Source organism: Mauremys mutica, chromosome 1 (assembly GCF_020497125.1).
Source record: "Mauremys mutica isolate MM-2020 ecotype Southern chromosome 1, ASM2049712v1, whole genome shotgun sequence".
Taxonomy (NCBI): Eukaryota; Metazoa; Chordata; order Testudines; family Geoemydidae; genus Mauremys; species Mauremys mutica.
In genome coordinates, this window is record NC_059072.1 from 133,375,432 (window position 1) to 133,392,669 (window position 17,238).

At 41.8% G+C, this 17,238-nt stretch overlaps 1 protein-coding gene across 1 annotated transcript in view; it reads left to right on the forward strand.

Annotated features, from left to right (window-relative positions):
• Positions 1-17,238, forward strand: part of VWF (von Willebrand factor) — a 224,898-nt gene that overhangs the window by 185,599 nt on the left and 22,061 nt on the right. The window contains exons 44-46 of the mRNA XM_044996564.1: positions 8,683-8,793; positions 14,442-14,625; positions 15,320-15,360. Coding sequence (XP_044852499.1) covers positions 8,683-8,793; positions 14,442-14,625; positions 15,320-15,360 — 336 coding nt within the window. The remainder of the gene's footprint in view (positions 1-8,682; positions 8,794-14,441; positions 14,626-15,319; positions 15,361-17,238) is intronic.

A 17,238-nucleotide genomic window follows, 5' to 3' on the forward strand; every position in this document is an offset into this window, starting at 1 on the left:
TCGCTCCATCTGCAAGTCCTTCTCACCTCAGACCCAGGAAGCTCTGGAGCTCCACCTACATAAATTCCTCACAGAAGAAACAATGAGACCATGTGCTCATTCTGATCTGGGATTGTCAGAATCGCCAGTACAGCAATCTCACTAGCAGTGAGCACTACTTCCTACCTCTTCCCATGTACTGGATCTGACAGTACCAGTGATGAAGGATGAGCCCAGACCTGAGATCAAGAAACACTCTCATGAGCCCAAGAGCAGGTCCCCATATTGGACTGCCACTAAGTGCAGTGTTTCATCCCTGAGCTATGCCAGGTTGGGTGAGATGTCACACGTGGAGACGACTGCACCAGTGCCCAAACTGCCCTGGGTGGAAGGAAAAACTCGGTGCAAATGGGATCCAACAGTACCAACAACCACCCTGGTAGTTTCCTGTTCAGAGTGCTCACTAGTGCATGCACTGCCTGTCTTGCCTCCACCTCCATGCTGCTTGGACAAGCCAGCCACCTGAATCCTCTGGTATTTCCACGGGCATGCCTAGGACTCCCGGCCACTCAGAGCACCTTCTCCTGGCAGCGGAGCTCGTTCTCTCCCATGTTCTATTGCTCTCCAACAACATTGCTGTGGTTACGTACATAAACAAGCAAGGCAGCGCCATATCTCCCAACCTCTGCTCCGCGTCCATCCACGTTTAGAACTGGTGCATCAAACACCATGTAATGCTTCAAGGCATGTGCCTCCCAAGCATCCAAAATGCCCAGCAGACATGCTCAGCAGGACTCTCTTCCTCAACCACAAGCGGGAGTTACACAACATCACACTCCAATACCTATTCCACCAATGGGGCACCCCATGGTGGGACCTCTTCACCATTTGTGAAAACTGAAAGGGGAACCATGGGAAGGATTTGCATGGTGAAGCTCTTCTCTCCTGGACAGGCAACCTCTGTTACACTTTTCCCCCCATTCACTTCCTCCCACATGTGTTACACAAGATCCGGCAGGACTGAGCTACCATAATACTTATAGCCCCGTTCTGGCCATGCCAGTTCTGGTTTATAGACCTTCTTAGACTCCCCACCCACACACTACTCCAGCTCTGGACACTACTGGATCATCTCGTACAAGATCAGGGCTGACTTCGACATTCCAATCTGGGCCCCCTTCATCTCACGGCCTGGTATTTGGATGGGGCTCAGGGGTAGACAGGGCATGCCTAGTGAGAGACATCCTCCTCCAGAGCAGGGCACCCACCAGGGCCTACCTCAGAGCTACATGGAGATGCTTCATCTCATGGGCTCACTGCCATCACCATCCACTGCATTATGTCCATACCTAGCGTCCTCGACTACCTTCTTGATCTCAAAACGTTGGGCCTTGCCCATAGCTCTGTACAAGTCCACCAAGCAGCTCTCAGTGCTTTTCTCCCCCCTGTGCATGGCACTTCCAAGTTTACACATCCTACCACTGTCTGTTTCATGAGGGGTTTATACAATACCTTCCTGCCAGAGCTCAAGCCCACACCCCATGGGACATCAATTTCGTCCTGTCTGCCCTCACAAAGCCACCCTCCGAGCTGCTGGCAATGTGCTCCCTCTCCCACCTCTCCAGGAAGGTGATATTCTTGGTAGCCATTACCTTAGCTAGATGGGTCGGTGAACTGGCGGCCATGATGGCAGACTACCCTTACACCGTCTCCCACAAGGATAAAGTTTGCTTATGACTTCACCCTAAATTCCTCTTAAAGGTAGTGTTGGAGTTCCACCTTAATCAGTGCATTCACCTATCTGTTTTCCACCCCAAACCACATGCCTCCCACACGGACAGGGCCCTGCACTCCCTTGACGTCCACCGTGCCCTGGCATTCTACCTCCACAGAACTCGTTCCTTTTTCACATCACAGAACTATTTGTGGTCATCCCTGACCAATCCAAGGGCCAAGCCCTCTCCTCCCAGTGAATCTCCAAATGGGTCTCTGGCTGCATCCACGAATGCTACACGCAATCCAACATACTCATACAACATATGCAAGCACAAGAGACTACATCGGCCTGCCTCACAGACATCTTCATGGCAAGACATCTGTCATGCAGCAACCTGGTGCTACATCCACACATTCATGACCCACTACGTCATTTAGCAAGTGGCAGCTACAGATGCTGCTATGGGCCAAACCATACTGCAGACTTCACTTCCTATCGCATCCTCACACCCACCTCTGCACTGACCACTGCTCACTAATCACCCATGTCTGGAATGCATACAGGGACCATCACTCGAAGAAGAAGGGGAGGTTATTTACCTGTAACTGGAGGTTCTTGGAGATGTGTGGTCTCTATTTGTATTCCAAAACCCGCCCTCCACACCCTCTGCCACAGACTGGACTACTCAGCGGCAAGAGGGACACTGGAGAGGCTCAATGCACGTGTGGGTCAACATACACTGCTAGGAAAACCCGGACTTAGGTGCATTCCACGCATGCACACCCACGTATGGAATACAAATAGGGACCACACATCTTGAAGAACTGCCAGTTACAGAAATTAACCTCCTCTTCTTGTGTCTTGCTTACAACAATTCTGCTAACACATCCCAGAATGATGTTAGCTGTTTTTGCAACAGTATTACGTTGTTGATTCATATTCAGTTTGTGATCCACTATAACCCCCAGATCCTTCATGGTAAAATCAATTTTGAAACCTACCTTGTTTTCAAAACTCTCTATTTATTTTGTGTGATACGTTTCTACACTTTTAATTAAAATGCACCTATTTCAAGGTGTTTGTACAAATATAAAAAATTAACAATGAAATAAAATCCACCCCAAAAGCTTTCCATTCAGATCAACTCCAACTTGCAAAATATAAATGGATTTGCTTTGAACTGTGTCAGGGCCCTTGTTTCTCTTTTCTCCCCATCTCATTCTTTCTAGCGGCAAGGAGTTTCTGGGAGAGAAAATGGGTCATTGCTGTAATTGCTGAATCTGCCACCAGGTGGAGTAGTGTCTGCACCTTACTGTTCTCCTGGAGGTTTTTCAACATGATTTCTGTATGAGTACATCAAAATAGCTCTCTGGAGCATAATAATAATACAGTGGGTTACAATTTCAAAGGACTATACAAACACTAATTAATGTGAAGGGAACACCTGCTTTCATTCTTGCTTCCTGTCAGCATCCTTAAAATCAGGAACCTGGGTAAATGATATAAACATACTCAGTTTAAGGGTGATGTGATTATGAAAAGCATTTCATACATAACTTTCAGTGATACACATCTTAATCAGACCCATTTGGCTAAGTGTGTGTAAATCGATTATGAAAGATTTTCAGGCCTCTTGAGAATTGTGTTAAATTATAACACAAGAGCATTTGGAGCATTTATGCCGAGGCATGGCAAATGATGATTGTAATGGATGCTGACCATGAAATCTATTACTTTAATCTCCAGTATTTCAAACTGACATTTTTCTTTGAAGTAGCAAAGTTTGTCTTCTCCCATATGTTAAGCATGACTGTAAAAGGCTAACATTATATGCATGAAAGATCAAAGAAAAGATATTTTAAAGGAAGACTGTAGTTTGAATGTTGACTGTGAAACGATCATATTTAGTAACCATGTAAGTGACTCGGAAGATTGTTACGAACGCTTTGTTTTTATTGCATTAGCTCATTGCAGAACAAGGTACAATAAATCTTAATGCTTTGAAGACTTGTAAACTGGGGGCCAGATGCTCAGCTGGTGTAAATCAGTATAGCTCAATCAATAGAGCTGTGCTGATTTACACCAGCTGAGGAGCTGGCCTGAATATTTCAGCATCATCCAAATAAATCCTGTTGGATCTATCTCAGACTCTCTCAGTCTCTGATTATATCCCTTTAATCTGTGTCAGTCTGTAATATATCCATTCCCATGGCATTTAAGTGCTAAATATTCATGTTTTTTTAAGAAAAGTCCCTATTTTGAGGGATGATCTCCACTCTCTTTTCCACCCTATTGTTAGAGAGGGGGAGCAGAAAGAGTCTCTATTCTGTTTGCAAAGACTCAGCATCCTCCTGAGGATGAAGTGTGCAGCAGCTCCCAGACCTCAAGGAAAGTTAGAATTAAAAAGAATATGTGGAAATATGCCAAGTCACAGAATATGTGGATCCCTTTAATAACCTTAAATAGTCAATGAATCAGAGTGTAAAATCCTCTGTCACTTCTGAAGGGCATGGAATTAACTCAAGTTCCTCCTATGTTTATTGCAAACCTAACTCCAATTCAACAGTGTGTGAATATTCTCTATCCTGTGATTTTATCCATATGCTGTCACTTTCCCTTGTTGAGCCCAATTCTGTCTCAGAGCTTGTGCAGGGGGAGAGAGTTGGTGTAACTAAACCCTTGTAAGTTTCCCCACAGCTGCTGCTTATTATTACTCCCAAGTCAGCCATGTGCACCTGCTCAAGTGTGAAGGATGATTTGTGTTCGTTATTCCTTACCTCCCAGGGCAATAGGATTTTTTAGACCCATAGACAGTGATCTTCATGTCAATGTGACAGACGCTTGGAAACTTAGCACAAGCTCATTCTGAATTTTGAATCTCTATTTGAAATGTGAAATCCAAATGTATAAAAGACCAGGGCGGAGGGGGAAATAAAAGCAGAAGATCAGCCATTGAAAACAGGGGAACTAGCAGAATGTTAAGTCAGTGCAGTAAGTAAAAACTTGAACAAAAAGTGTCAAACAATGTTGCATTATTGCATCACAAGTGGTCCCAGAACTATGAAGAGTAGAGATGGTAAAGATTGTCTAGTCTGTTTAATCCAATCTATCCAGAAATGTATGTGGTAATCATCACCATAGTATCTAAGGATCTACTAGAGGTCTGTCTACATTGCATTTTCAAACCCACTGCAGCGAGTCAGAGCCCAGGTCTACAGACGGGCTCACATTATGACACTAAAAATACCTGTGTAGACATTTGAGTTTGGGCTGGAGCCCAGGCTCTGAAGACAGGGAGGGGGCAGTGTTAGATGTACCCTAGATCATTTTGTCCATACACTGCCCAGTGGAGGGTTGTTCCCAGCAATATATGTTCTAGTTCTTTATCCAGTTGATTTTCAGATCCTCAAACAGGCTTCCATCACTTCTTTTAGGAGGTTATTGAGCTAGCTAAAAAGAGCTTATTTTTCCTGACAGTCGTCATATATTTTCCTTTACTAAAAATTTACTTGCACCCATTTGTGTTTTAAAACAAATAAAAGGAACTGTCATTGTACTTGTGAGCTCTTACTTTCATGTTGTAAATAAATTGACTAATTTGTCTTCTGGAGAACAATTCTTTATACTATAGAGGAGACCTGGGTATCATAAATGAGCCAGATCCATAGAGAGTCTGACTCAGTTTCCAGTCCCACAAAGAGCCATGATGTCATTTGCACCTCTAGCTGGGCCACTAGTTGGGGAAAATGTATTTATGAAAATTGTTGAGAATTCTGAAGCACATTTCAAATCTGCTATTTTCACCCCCTTTTCTTTGCAATTTCAGATCCCATAGCCAGGATCCACTTACTCAAGAAACTGAATAAATTCTGGGCAAAAGCAGCTGATTATCTTATTTTTATTTGTCTATTTGAATTTATAACAAAGATAAAAAGCATCTGTCACATGCCGTAGGTGCTTCTGACATATATTTAACAAACTGAAGCAATGCAAAATAACAGATTCAGCAGCATGACTTCACACACAATCAAAATTATGCTACTAAAGACTCAGGCCTGGTCTACACTAAGGGGCGGGGTCGAACTAAGGTACGCGACTTCAGCTACGCGAATAGCGTAGCTGAAGTACCTTAGTTTGGGCTACTCATCCGTCCAGACGCCGCAGGATCGAAGTCCGCGGCTCCAAGGTTGACTCCGCCACCGCCGTTCGCAGTGGTGGAGTTCCGGAGTCGACCGGAGCGCGTGGGGAGTTCGAACTATCGCATCTTGATTAGACGCGATAGTTCGAACTCCGAGAAGTCGAACTCTCCGCGTCGACCCGCGCGGTAAGTATAGACCTACCCTCAGTCTTCTGCTGTGATGTACGTGGGCAAACCTCTGTGCCCGCAGAAAGCCTCATTACCTTCAAAGATCTGTCCACATGAGTCACACTGCAGGGCCAAGGCCTAAAATATTTATATTAAAAGACACAATAAAAGTTATTAAAAAAGGGAACAGAAACCATGCTTAAGTGCCCAGTCATGGAGGTTTAATATTGAAAGGTCAAATGTATAGTCTGTTTGCAAACTGTTTACAGAATCTACAGGCTAAAATATGTTCAGGTAAACTCTTCATGAGACTGTTTTGAATTTCTAAGTTAAATACTAGAGCTAGAGGAAAATTTCCCATTGAAAGATTTTTACCTGATTTTTTTTGGCAAAACAGAAATTCTTATGGAAAAAAAATTATTTTTATTGAACATTTTTTGTGGAAAACCAAAAATGTTTTGGTTTCAAACTGAAAATTTTCAATGGAAACCTGAAAATCTGCATAGAAAAATTATGACCAAACCAGTAACAAAATGTGTTTTAACTGAAATGTTTCATGAGAACAAAATATTTCCCAAACAATTCTGTTAAATACATCTGTTTGTCAGGAAGATCAGTCAGTTTTGCACTCTGTTCTGCCCCATTCATTATTCAAGGTGGCTCATGCTTTCAGGTACAGCGATTGGGCTGTCCATGAAAAGAGGCTGATATTGACGTTGGCAGGGCTAACTGTGGCTGGGACAGGAGTAATGGGGTCAATGCTTCCAACATCCAGGCAGAGCCTTCCTAAAAAGCAGCCATCCACTGTACAGATGTAAAACCAGAGTGAAAGGTGGCACTGAGCTTATTTAATATTTTAGTCCCGTCTCAAATTCAGGTCATCATGTTGCCAGCTCAGTACTGAAAGTAAAACTGCTCTATGCCCTATGGGGATCCATGCTTTTCAAACCCAGAGATGGAGAAATAAAGATCATTGCTTTCTTTCTGTTAGCCAGATGCTCCAGTGTTGTATACTGTGTGGTGGTTGGTTATTTTATGAAGGAAAGTAGTGGCCAAATCACCAGTGAAATGATCAGCCAATACATTTTTCTGCTCCATATGCAATTTTCTGCAAACTGAGGATATTGGCTATAGCAACTCTGAATAACTCTCCGCCTTTGTTTGAGTGTAAACCCAGTCAGATGGCTGAACATATTAAACATTTTTCTGATTCACCCTTAATTTTGAATTCCCTCCTTTTTGTTGACTGTTCTGATTAACAACCATGATGCTGCTAGAATAGTTCTTTCTTACATTTTCTTATTCCGTAATAGTTGTAAATCAGCAAAACCATTAGCCCCCCTCCCCAGTTATATAGATGTTTTGTTGTTGTTGTTTTTTTTAAATGGAGATTCTTAAAGGTTTATTTAACCTGGGATTCACATTGGGTTTCTTCCCAGGACCTAACCTATCCCACAGTTCTTTGCAGCCACTTGAGAACTTCCCTCAGAGCTGATCACTGTGAAAGCAAAAGAGTTGAGGCAGAAGAGGAACTGCTCTGAGATTGGGTGTGGCATGAGGGGGGAGGGAGAAGAGAGATGTGCTGTTGTTTTTCTTCCCTTTTGCTTGCTCTCATTGGGCCATAGTGTCTGAAAGATTTTGCTGCTATTTTTTCCCAATCTGTAGGGTCCAAGCCAGTGGGCACCTCTTCATAACTAACCTGTGCATGAGGTGCCATGGGTTGCAAAGTCCTGGTATAGTGGACTGTGACAGGTCTTTTACAGCACAGACAAAGAATAAATGAAGAGATTGTTATAGAAAATAAGAGGAATAGGCCAGTGGAGTGTATTAATTTGCTCTTCCTCAAAACTAGAGGGTAGTGCAAATTTACCTGGATAAAATAAAATGCTTGTATACAATTAAATGCTGGAACTCACTGCTGCAAGATATTATTGAAAGAAATAGTTTAGGGACCAAAACATGCTCATTTTAATGTTACCTCAGCCTCCCCATCCATCTTTGCTTGTTTGTTTCATCTATATGTTAAATCTTGTCAGAAATCTAGATTGTAAGCACTTTGGGGCTGGAGTTGTATCTTTTTTACTGCATGATTTGTACAGAATCTAGTGCAATGGAGCTCTGATCCTTATTTGGACCCTGCCAGTGTTCATGCGACACAATAATAGTAATAATAATAATTAATTATGGTAATCCTGCAAAGTGCTAGGCACCATTGACTCTCATTGAATTCAGAGAAAAGCTGCTCAGCACTTCACTGGAGATGCTCATATCCTTTCAGGACCAGGCCCTTAGTAAGATTCAAAATGGACTAGACACGTGAATAAGAATAATGTCTGCAGTTACTCTAGTTAGTGGGAAAAAATCAGTGGCTTCAGTAAATGAATCAGCAGCCGATAATCAGAAGTCTCTACCTGTAGTGAATAATATTGCACAATTATGAGGGTTTTTCACATTCTTCTGAAACACATAATATTGGCCACTTACCGTGGACCATTTGTTCTGTTACAGCAATTCCTGTGTCCTTATAGTTTTGTTTAAACTGCACTATACAATAAGAAATTGTACTATGACACAACCTTAATGTTAAGTGTCTCTTGCAAATGTATCATCATCAAACTTCTCATTGTCTTGTGTTGCTTTCTAATATAACTACAACCACTACCTTGTTCTCCTTTGACAGGGATATACGTATGTCAACCAGGAAGGGGAGTGTTGTGGAAAATGTCAGAAGACTATGTGTGAAGAGCAGAACTCATGGTCTCGAGGGGAGGTAGATGTTCGTTTGCATGAGGTAAGGTCAAGAGTTCCATCCTGCTAACAATGTGCTCAGTCCTCCTCGTTTAGGAGATGGGACTAAAATGTTTTTCTCTTCTAGAGGAGAAGGGAAATTGTGTAGGTTGCATATTGTGTAAACAGATCAGCTGGTTGTCATGTCCATGTTTAGTTTATTAGGAGTTTACATCTTCAAATGCATGTTACAAATTTAAAGTAAACCTTAAAATGCTTCTGTGCGTGAGATATTATTATGCTCAACTGAGGCATAGAGTGACTAAGGCTCCTTGTGCACTATGAGCGAGAGGTGTGGTTCCCAACTTCCCGACACATACTCTCACGTGCTGTAGGAGATCCAGCACACGTCTAAATAGCAGTGCAGCTGCAGTAGCACAGGCAGCAGCTGCGGAGCTGTACGTACCCGCAGAGTGAAGTTGGATTTGTGCTCAGCAAGGCTGTGCCATGCCCCTGCTGCTGCTCCCTGTGACTACTATTCATTCTTGGTCTGGCTCTCAAAGAGCTAGAGCGAGTATGTGTACGCAAGCTAAGAACCACATCTCTACCTCGTAGTGTAGACGTAGCCTGGGTGACTTGCCCACAGTCAAACAGCAAGTCAGTAGAAGAGGAAGGAATTTGTATCTTCCAGTACCATGCTAAAACTACCAAAGTCTCTTAATCGTAATGTTTTAGGCTCTGTTAACCTGAGCCAGTCATAATTCACTTGGTTCAGACTCTACTGTCATAGATTTTATGACAAGAAAGGAACATCACGATTATCTAGTCCAACCTCCTACATAACACAGACCATAGAACATGACATATTAATTCCTGCATCAAGCCCATAGCTTCTGTTTTAGCTAGTGTATATCTTTTAGAAAGACTTCTCACATATTAGTGACACTAAAAAAAAGGAACAGGAAGACATTAAACCTTCCTGAATATAGGATAACCTATCAAAATAATTTAGTCAGCAAAATATTTGCATTTCCCTCTTGCCTTAAAAATAGTTTATTTCTTGGATGTGAACCAATAAGCCCTGATTCGGTAAAAAATGTAAGCACGTGTATAAAACTAATTAAAACAGATGAGACTTAAACCCATGCTCAGAGCTGGGCAACATTTTTTAAACAAATCATTTATTCACTGAAAAATGCAGTTTTGGGTTGAGCAAAACTATTTGCAAATTTGCCACATGTTGGCAAAATGCAAAAATGGCGGGCCTAGAGTCACCAGCCATTCATAAAAGAGGAGGAGGTATCCCCTTTATAGAATCGTGGCTAGAGCGCTCAGCTGGGATGCAGGAGGCCACCACTTCAAATCTCTGCTCTGCATGATATGGGTAGGGATTTGAACTTGGATTTCCCCCATTACAGGTGAGGGTCCTGACCGCTTGGTTATGGGATATTCTGGTGTGGGTCTCTCTCAGTTGTCCTGTTCCACTTTGTATAAATAATTAAATATTCATTGGAACAGGGACTGGAGCCCAATTCTTTCCCTTCCCAGATGAGTCCCCTGACTACAGAGCTGAGTGGGGTGCACCTCCATCACCTCTGGTGGTTTTGTGAATGGCATTTCTGAATTTCCTTTGCTTTTAATAAAAAATCAGTTTAAATTTGCCCAAATTAAAATGAAACATTTCATTTTGAGTCAAAATTATTGATTTATTTAGCCAATAAAACTGATTCTGGGGGGAGTGTTAATCCAAAACCCTTAAAAAAAATTTTTTGGTTTGTCCAGCAAGTCGATTATTTGGATAGATCTATCCAGGCTTAACTTTAAACATATGTTCTAGTGCTTTGCTGAATTGGGTCCCTGATGATTCTCTCCCGGACATTCTAATTCAAAATATTTTGGGTTTTGTTTTGCCTTTAAAAATGTAAATAGTCCTTGTTGCTTCTGAAATTTGACACAACACTGAGACAGCACACATGATTCTATGTTCCTGAAGTCATAGAACTTTGTTATAAAACATGCAGCCCCACAGCCTCAACATTCCTGCAGGATGAGCCCTGTTGAATAACAATGATGTGCTGTAAAAACACACACTCCCTTCTTGCAGATCAGGTGGAATTTAATGGCATCAGAGAGTTAAACTGCTAATGTCTGCTGTCCATAAGCGTGGGGCGTGGAATGATGTAAACTGAGGTTTTCTTAGCCTTTGAAAGTCAACCAGTAATACTGAAAAGAAGTGATGTTTTTTTATAGCGCTCAGTCATTTCTGGCTGTAAACACCCACATCCACTGTTCAATGTTTGAAAACTCGAAAGGACCATCTCTCTGTCCTTTGTGTATATAAAAGATTAGAACTTTACTATGGATGGCTCAAGAGATTGGTACCACCATACTGACCACCGTGAACACTTAGTCTAGACGCGATAAAGCAATCCCCGAGCACTCTCCCGTCGACTCCTGTACTTTACCGCCGCGAGAGGTTCAGGGGGAGTCAAGGGGGAGCAGCAGCAGTCGACTCACCACAGTGAAGACACCACAGTAAGTCGATCTAAGTACATCAACTTCAGCTACATTATTGACGTAGCTGAAGTTGCGTAACTTAGATCAATTCCCTCCCGTTGTAGACCAGGCCTTATTCATCTGTAGGTTGCCAGCTCAGTCTATCTGAGGTTAGATGCTACCTAAAGATATTACCATATGAAGTCTGTGCAGTGGACTGTTTGAACTGAGTAGCTGCTGTCAGTGTGCTTCAAGCAGGACATCACATTTGGATATTCATTGGCACACTCAGTGATGCCAGGGACTGAATGGGGATGGAGATAGAGGTGTGAAAATAACAGTTTTTTCAGTGTGCTGGCCATTCCAAAAAACTGAAAAATAAATCTGTTTTGGGTTGAACTGAAAACCAATGAGTTTTTAAAATTTTTTCAATGAATCAAAAAGTTGAAATAAACATTTTGGGTTGAACACAACATTTCAATTCAATGTCAAGGATTTTTTAACATTTAAAAAAAATGCATGGAAATTCAAAAGAAAAGCCCATTTTGAACTGAAAAATCAGAACGTTTCATTCTGAAAATATCAAAACAAAACTGCTTTTTGGCAAACATTGCAGGTCTGGTGACAGCTCTAGATAGAGAGTGAATTCTCTCTCTCGCCATTAAAAAGGGTGGCTCAGAGTTGAAGCACATTTCCAGGGGATAGTAAGAAGAAGCCAGTACTGTGGTTGCCTGTGCTGCACTTGTTGTCTGCTCAGAATAACATTTTATTTTCAGCACCACATTGAGTAGAATTTCTTTGTGACTGTTCCAGAGAGTTCAATAGTAAATGAATAGCTGGAAAAAAATGAAATAAATAATAAAGGGAAAAAAAACAGACCCCATTTACATGTGCAGCAGATATCCACCTTGCTTTGCAGACTAGTGGGATACTGGTTTTCTTTTTCCCTTCATTTACGTATTTCTTCAGCCTAATCATTTTGTTCTGCTCTTAACCCTGCGAGCCTTGGCAAGCCTCTGCCTGCCCGAGTAGCATTAAATTGCCTAATCCTGTGCAGCGGTTGGGGATCAAAACAGTAGGGAAGGAAAATAGTAAGTTAAATATAATAGAATGCTAGACCTTCCGTTTCTCCTGCTTCTTCTCCCCAGTTTAAAACAGATGTGCTAAACTGCTTTCACTGTTCTACATATTGCTGTCTACAACTATTCAGTGCTAATTCTTCATTGCATTTTTGCAAAGAAAATCAGCTTCTTTCCTTAATAATAATAATAATAATAATTAATAAATAATGCAACAGCTCAAAGACTTCACCCCTCATATTTTAACTGACAGCAGACCTATGTACCAACATCATTCTCTGCTTTACAAATCAAGGTTTCAAAGAAACATGCTGTCATCTTCCACTGCATCTACTATTCTTTACTGTCCTATATAAACCATAGAATCCATATACACTGATGTGTGTAGCTGTGTCTCTTTCTAGCCATTAGCACTGAAATAACTCATTGGGTGACAGAAAAAAGTGGACTGACTTTCCCAGTGTCTCATACATTGAAGGTTGATGCTCTTGTTAGTATTAGAAAATGAGAGCCCGATTGTCATTTACACTAAAGCCCCTTGACAACACTCTGGCAGTAAGTTACATGTACACCCACTATAAAGACCCTTTATGCTGCCAGAGTAGTGTGAATGACTTTGAATATTTATCAGCCTTTTTTTCCTAATGAATATTTTTAATTTGGACATATTTTGTTATGAGTTCTACCTTTATCATCTGTCTGCTAGAACCAAGGTGATTTTTCTCAAACGAAAAGCCACAAACTAAAATAGCTCGTGGTCTTTAATCAGTAATTATGATGAATGATTTATTATGTATTTATTTTAATTTGATTTTTTTAAATGTACCACATCATGTGTCTCATAGTGAACGGGGAAACATCATTAAGAAAAAAATCTTGCGAGGGGCTTGGCTCTTCCTCATCTCCCATTAAGAACCACTCCCATTCCTAAAGCTAGACACATGCTTGAGTACCTTGCTGAATCAGAGCCAATGTCACTGGGAGTTAATCTCCTGGCATTCTTAGAGGACTGAGCCCTTCAGATCTTTCCCAAGAAGTCAAAAGACAGAAAGATGTTCCCAAAATGTCTCTATTCAGAAAATACATTCAACGGCTCTCAAAATACAAGGCGCTCACACATTGCTGTGGCACCTATCAGTTGGTGTTTAGTATCAGTCATTTGCTTTTTTTGCTTTTTCTTGGCACAGAAGGGAAGTCAATTTCATCTTCAGTTCCTTTCCCAAGGTTCTGAAATGATTCTTAATTATAGTCAATCTTCCTTCACTGTCGGTGTTTGTGCCACTGTGGATTACAGTCACAGTGGGAAGTCCCAGTTCTATCTGGCACCCTTACGTATTATAGCTGTAATAATATTCAGCATTTGTACAGTGATTTAGCTCTTGAAAGCATAGTATAAACATTAACAATGTTAGATTTCAGTGAGCCTCAGAATCCCATGGTTCATGATTTCACTAGGCAAATGTGGGATTGCACAGGACCAAGACTTTGGCCTGGCCTCTGTCAGCACCTCCTCCCATCATGCAACTATAACCCCTTTTTTCTGGCTTCTGTGGCATCCCTTCCTAGCAGTATGATCTTGAGGGTCCCTCTCTTTCTCACCCAGTGGCAAGTACCACCATCTGTATACAGCAACAAGGATCTGACCCCTTTCTCCATTCACAAATCCTTTCTGTCCAAAATATGTTACCAAAGTCTGCCTCTGTCTCTGTAAGTCTGAATTCCCACAGGGCCCCTCAGAAACAGACAAATCTGCCATAGTTCCTCTGAATCCAGAGCAGCCGCTAAGAGCAATTTTTTAAGTTAAATCTAATAACTGGTCCCCCTACACACAATTTTCATGGAGTAAAATTTCTCCTAAATTTGTCGCTGTCACCCCTAAATTCTGTAATCTATTCAGCAGTCTATTTCATGGCCTCACAGTCCACACCAAGATTTAGGGAGAACTGTGTGGTGACAGATGGCTACCATGGTCCTTGCTGAAAATTCTGGGAGTTAAAGCATAGGGAATAAGTGCTTGGGTCTGTGTCCAACAGCTTAAATCAATCGTCATTTTGGGTTTGTTATGGTGCCCCCTCCTCTATCCACTGCACAAACACGACCAACTCCTCCTAACCCTTTTGCAATCTCCCATGCTTAGGTCGGCACAGAGTGGCGATCCCCCTTCAGCCCTTGCATTATCAACAAGTGTGTCCGAGTGAACGACGAAGTTTTTGTTGAGAAAAGGAATGTGTCATGTTCTCAGATGGATGCACCCACCTGCCATTTAGGATATGAGTTGCGCTGTGACCGAATAACAAATTGCTGTCCCTCCTGCCGGTGCGGTAAGGTTTCACAACTGCTAACGGCATCATCAGAGGATTTGGGTTCTGTGGCTCACTCACTGATTTTGTACATCTCATTAAGAGCCTACAAAAATACATGTTATGTAAACGAATTTAATCTGAAGTTGTCCTGTAATATTGTGAATACAAATTGCAGCACCTTCCAGACAGTAGCAAACAGCCCTGGCTTTAGTTAAAGAAGAAACTCAAATTTGATTAGTTACAGTGACCATGTTATTACTTCCTCTTTGCAAGTCACTCTCCTTGTCTCCTTGTCGTCTGCCTTTGAACTTGGCTTACGGAAATACTGGTGTGAGAAGCTGTGAGGATAGGAGTGGGGGAGAGCAGTGAGAGTGGAGAGAAAAAGGAGAAGAGTCTACCACTGATAGAGCAGCGATCAGGGGATCTTCTGTAAGTGGGAAGCCTGAACTGTAGGGGACTTCATGCTACATATTTGAAAAAAATATGCAGCTAAGGAAGGTTCAGAAGGGGAATTCAGGACAGCACTGCCAAAAGTAGGGCCTCTGGGAGGTATGATGTATGGGTAGGGCCAAATATTGCCATCTTCATGCAGGGACGGCTCCCATTGACATCAGTGGAAATTTTACCAGGTGTGCAGGATCAGGGCTATAATATATACAACCTTATTGCAGTGCCCTAGGTAACACTAATAAGTATATGTTTTCTTTTCCAGAACCTGTGAATGGTTGTGTTCTGAATGGCACCGTTCTCGGGGTAAGATAATATTCTTATGTCAAATGCCTCTAAGATATTTGAATATTTTAATGAGAATTTGTAGAGTATAAATGAACTACTATGTAGATACCATTTACAGACTCCCTTCCTCAAACGGAGACTTGGAAAGTGTGGTCTCATGGTTAGACACTGGACCGGGACTCAAGGGATCTGGGTTGAATTCCTCGCTGTGCCAGAGATGCCCTTTCTGACCTTGGGCACCTCTTTGGATACTGTGATGATGGGGGCCTTGTAAGTACTTTCAGACCACCACAGTCACCGGAAACAGATTGTGAGAAATATGCCAATAGACGATCCTTGCTCATTCCAGAGAAAGGAGAAACTTCCCTTGCCCCACCCAGAGGTTAAAGCAGGTTCAAATAGGAAGGAAAGCACTCAGCACAGCATCTGAGGGGAGGGGAAACTCTCCTTGGCTTTTAGTGCTTCTCACTACTTGACCCCATCTCACCCTCAAGATCCCTAACAAAATTGAGAGAAAATTCCTTCTCGACCTCCTCACATCTAGTGGCTGGTTTAACCCTAGGCATGACAGTGAGAATGATCAGAGTTAAGCATCTGAGCTCATGTATACCCAAAATGAGTCCTAGCAGTTGACATTGTTTTCTGAAATCCATATTCTGGCAGTATATCTAGTAATAGAGAATTCCAAATAGCTGATCACCCTCGAGAGGAACAAGCCCCTCCATATATTTAACCTAAACTTTAATCTCTAAATTCCAGGAGTGTCCATAAATTTCCCTCTTGCTGCTTATTTAAAATATAACTATCCCCAAATCTCTGTGGTACCTACTACGCACTGCAATAAGAACCCTTTTCAGTCTCTTGTTTTTCACATAGTGTATGCATAAACTTGTCATCTGATCAGAACTACAGCCCTGTCATCATAACCTTCCTTCCTTCTGCGTAAGAGATTTCCTTCCCCGCAGAATGAAATCCACAGAGGAACACACAATTTCTGTCAGCACATTGTGGGATGAGTTTTTAAGTTGTAATATGCTTCCTTTTTTTGATTCCTATTTACCTTTTCTAGAAGATATGCATCCCTATTGGGATTTATAGGGTCCAAACCTGGCTACAATATTCCATGCAGACCCTAATCATGACCTTAGGTTATGTAATATAATAATTACATTCTCATGCATTCTAGGATGTCAACTGGCATTCTGTGCTGCAACTAAATAATGCATTTACATCTGCATGTTATTGCTAGCCTGACCCTGAAGTCCCTTGCATGAGTGGCTCATCTTCGTTCTTAACCCAGCAACATACGGATTTGTCTTGCAATTTTTGATCCAAAATGTATTACTGTTCTATATGAGAACGAGCCATTTATTTAATTTACTTAATTAGGCAATGTGTGTGGAGGGCTTAGGTGACACTGGAGTGTTGAAGAGGCTTTGTGCTGGCCTTTTGCAGAGCCGACAGCGTTACCTTGTATGAGTATTCCCACAACACACTCTGAACTCCCCATGTCCTGTCCCAGCATGCAGAAAATAAAAGTTGAGACAGATATTCTGGGGTCACTGTTCTGTGATTGTTCCAAAGTCCTGGTCAGGAATCAAGATGGGGTATCCCCAGGACATTTATACTTCCTGGATTTCAAAACTTTATGCTGGGAATACAACCACTGTTTAAAAATAGGCTTCATGTTTCATTTTGTATCAAGGGAAAACTTCCTCCATTAACTCATTCAGGAATAGGTCCAAGTTTGGAATCTTTCACTACAGATCTGTTAGATTATTGTGGCCCTTTGTTTTTCCTTAATCCCTTTACATTTCTGTTTTGTATCTGGTTACCAATATTATACTCCAGTAGGTCTATTGCACTCACTCCACTGTTTTAAATAATGCTGCAGGC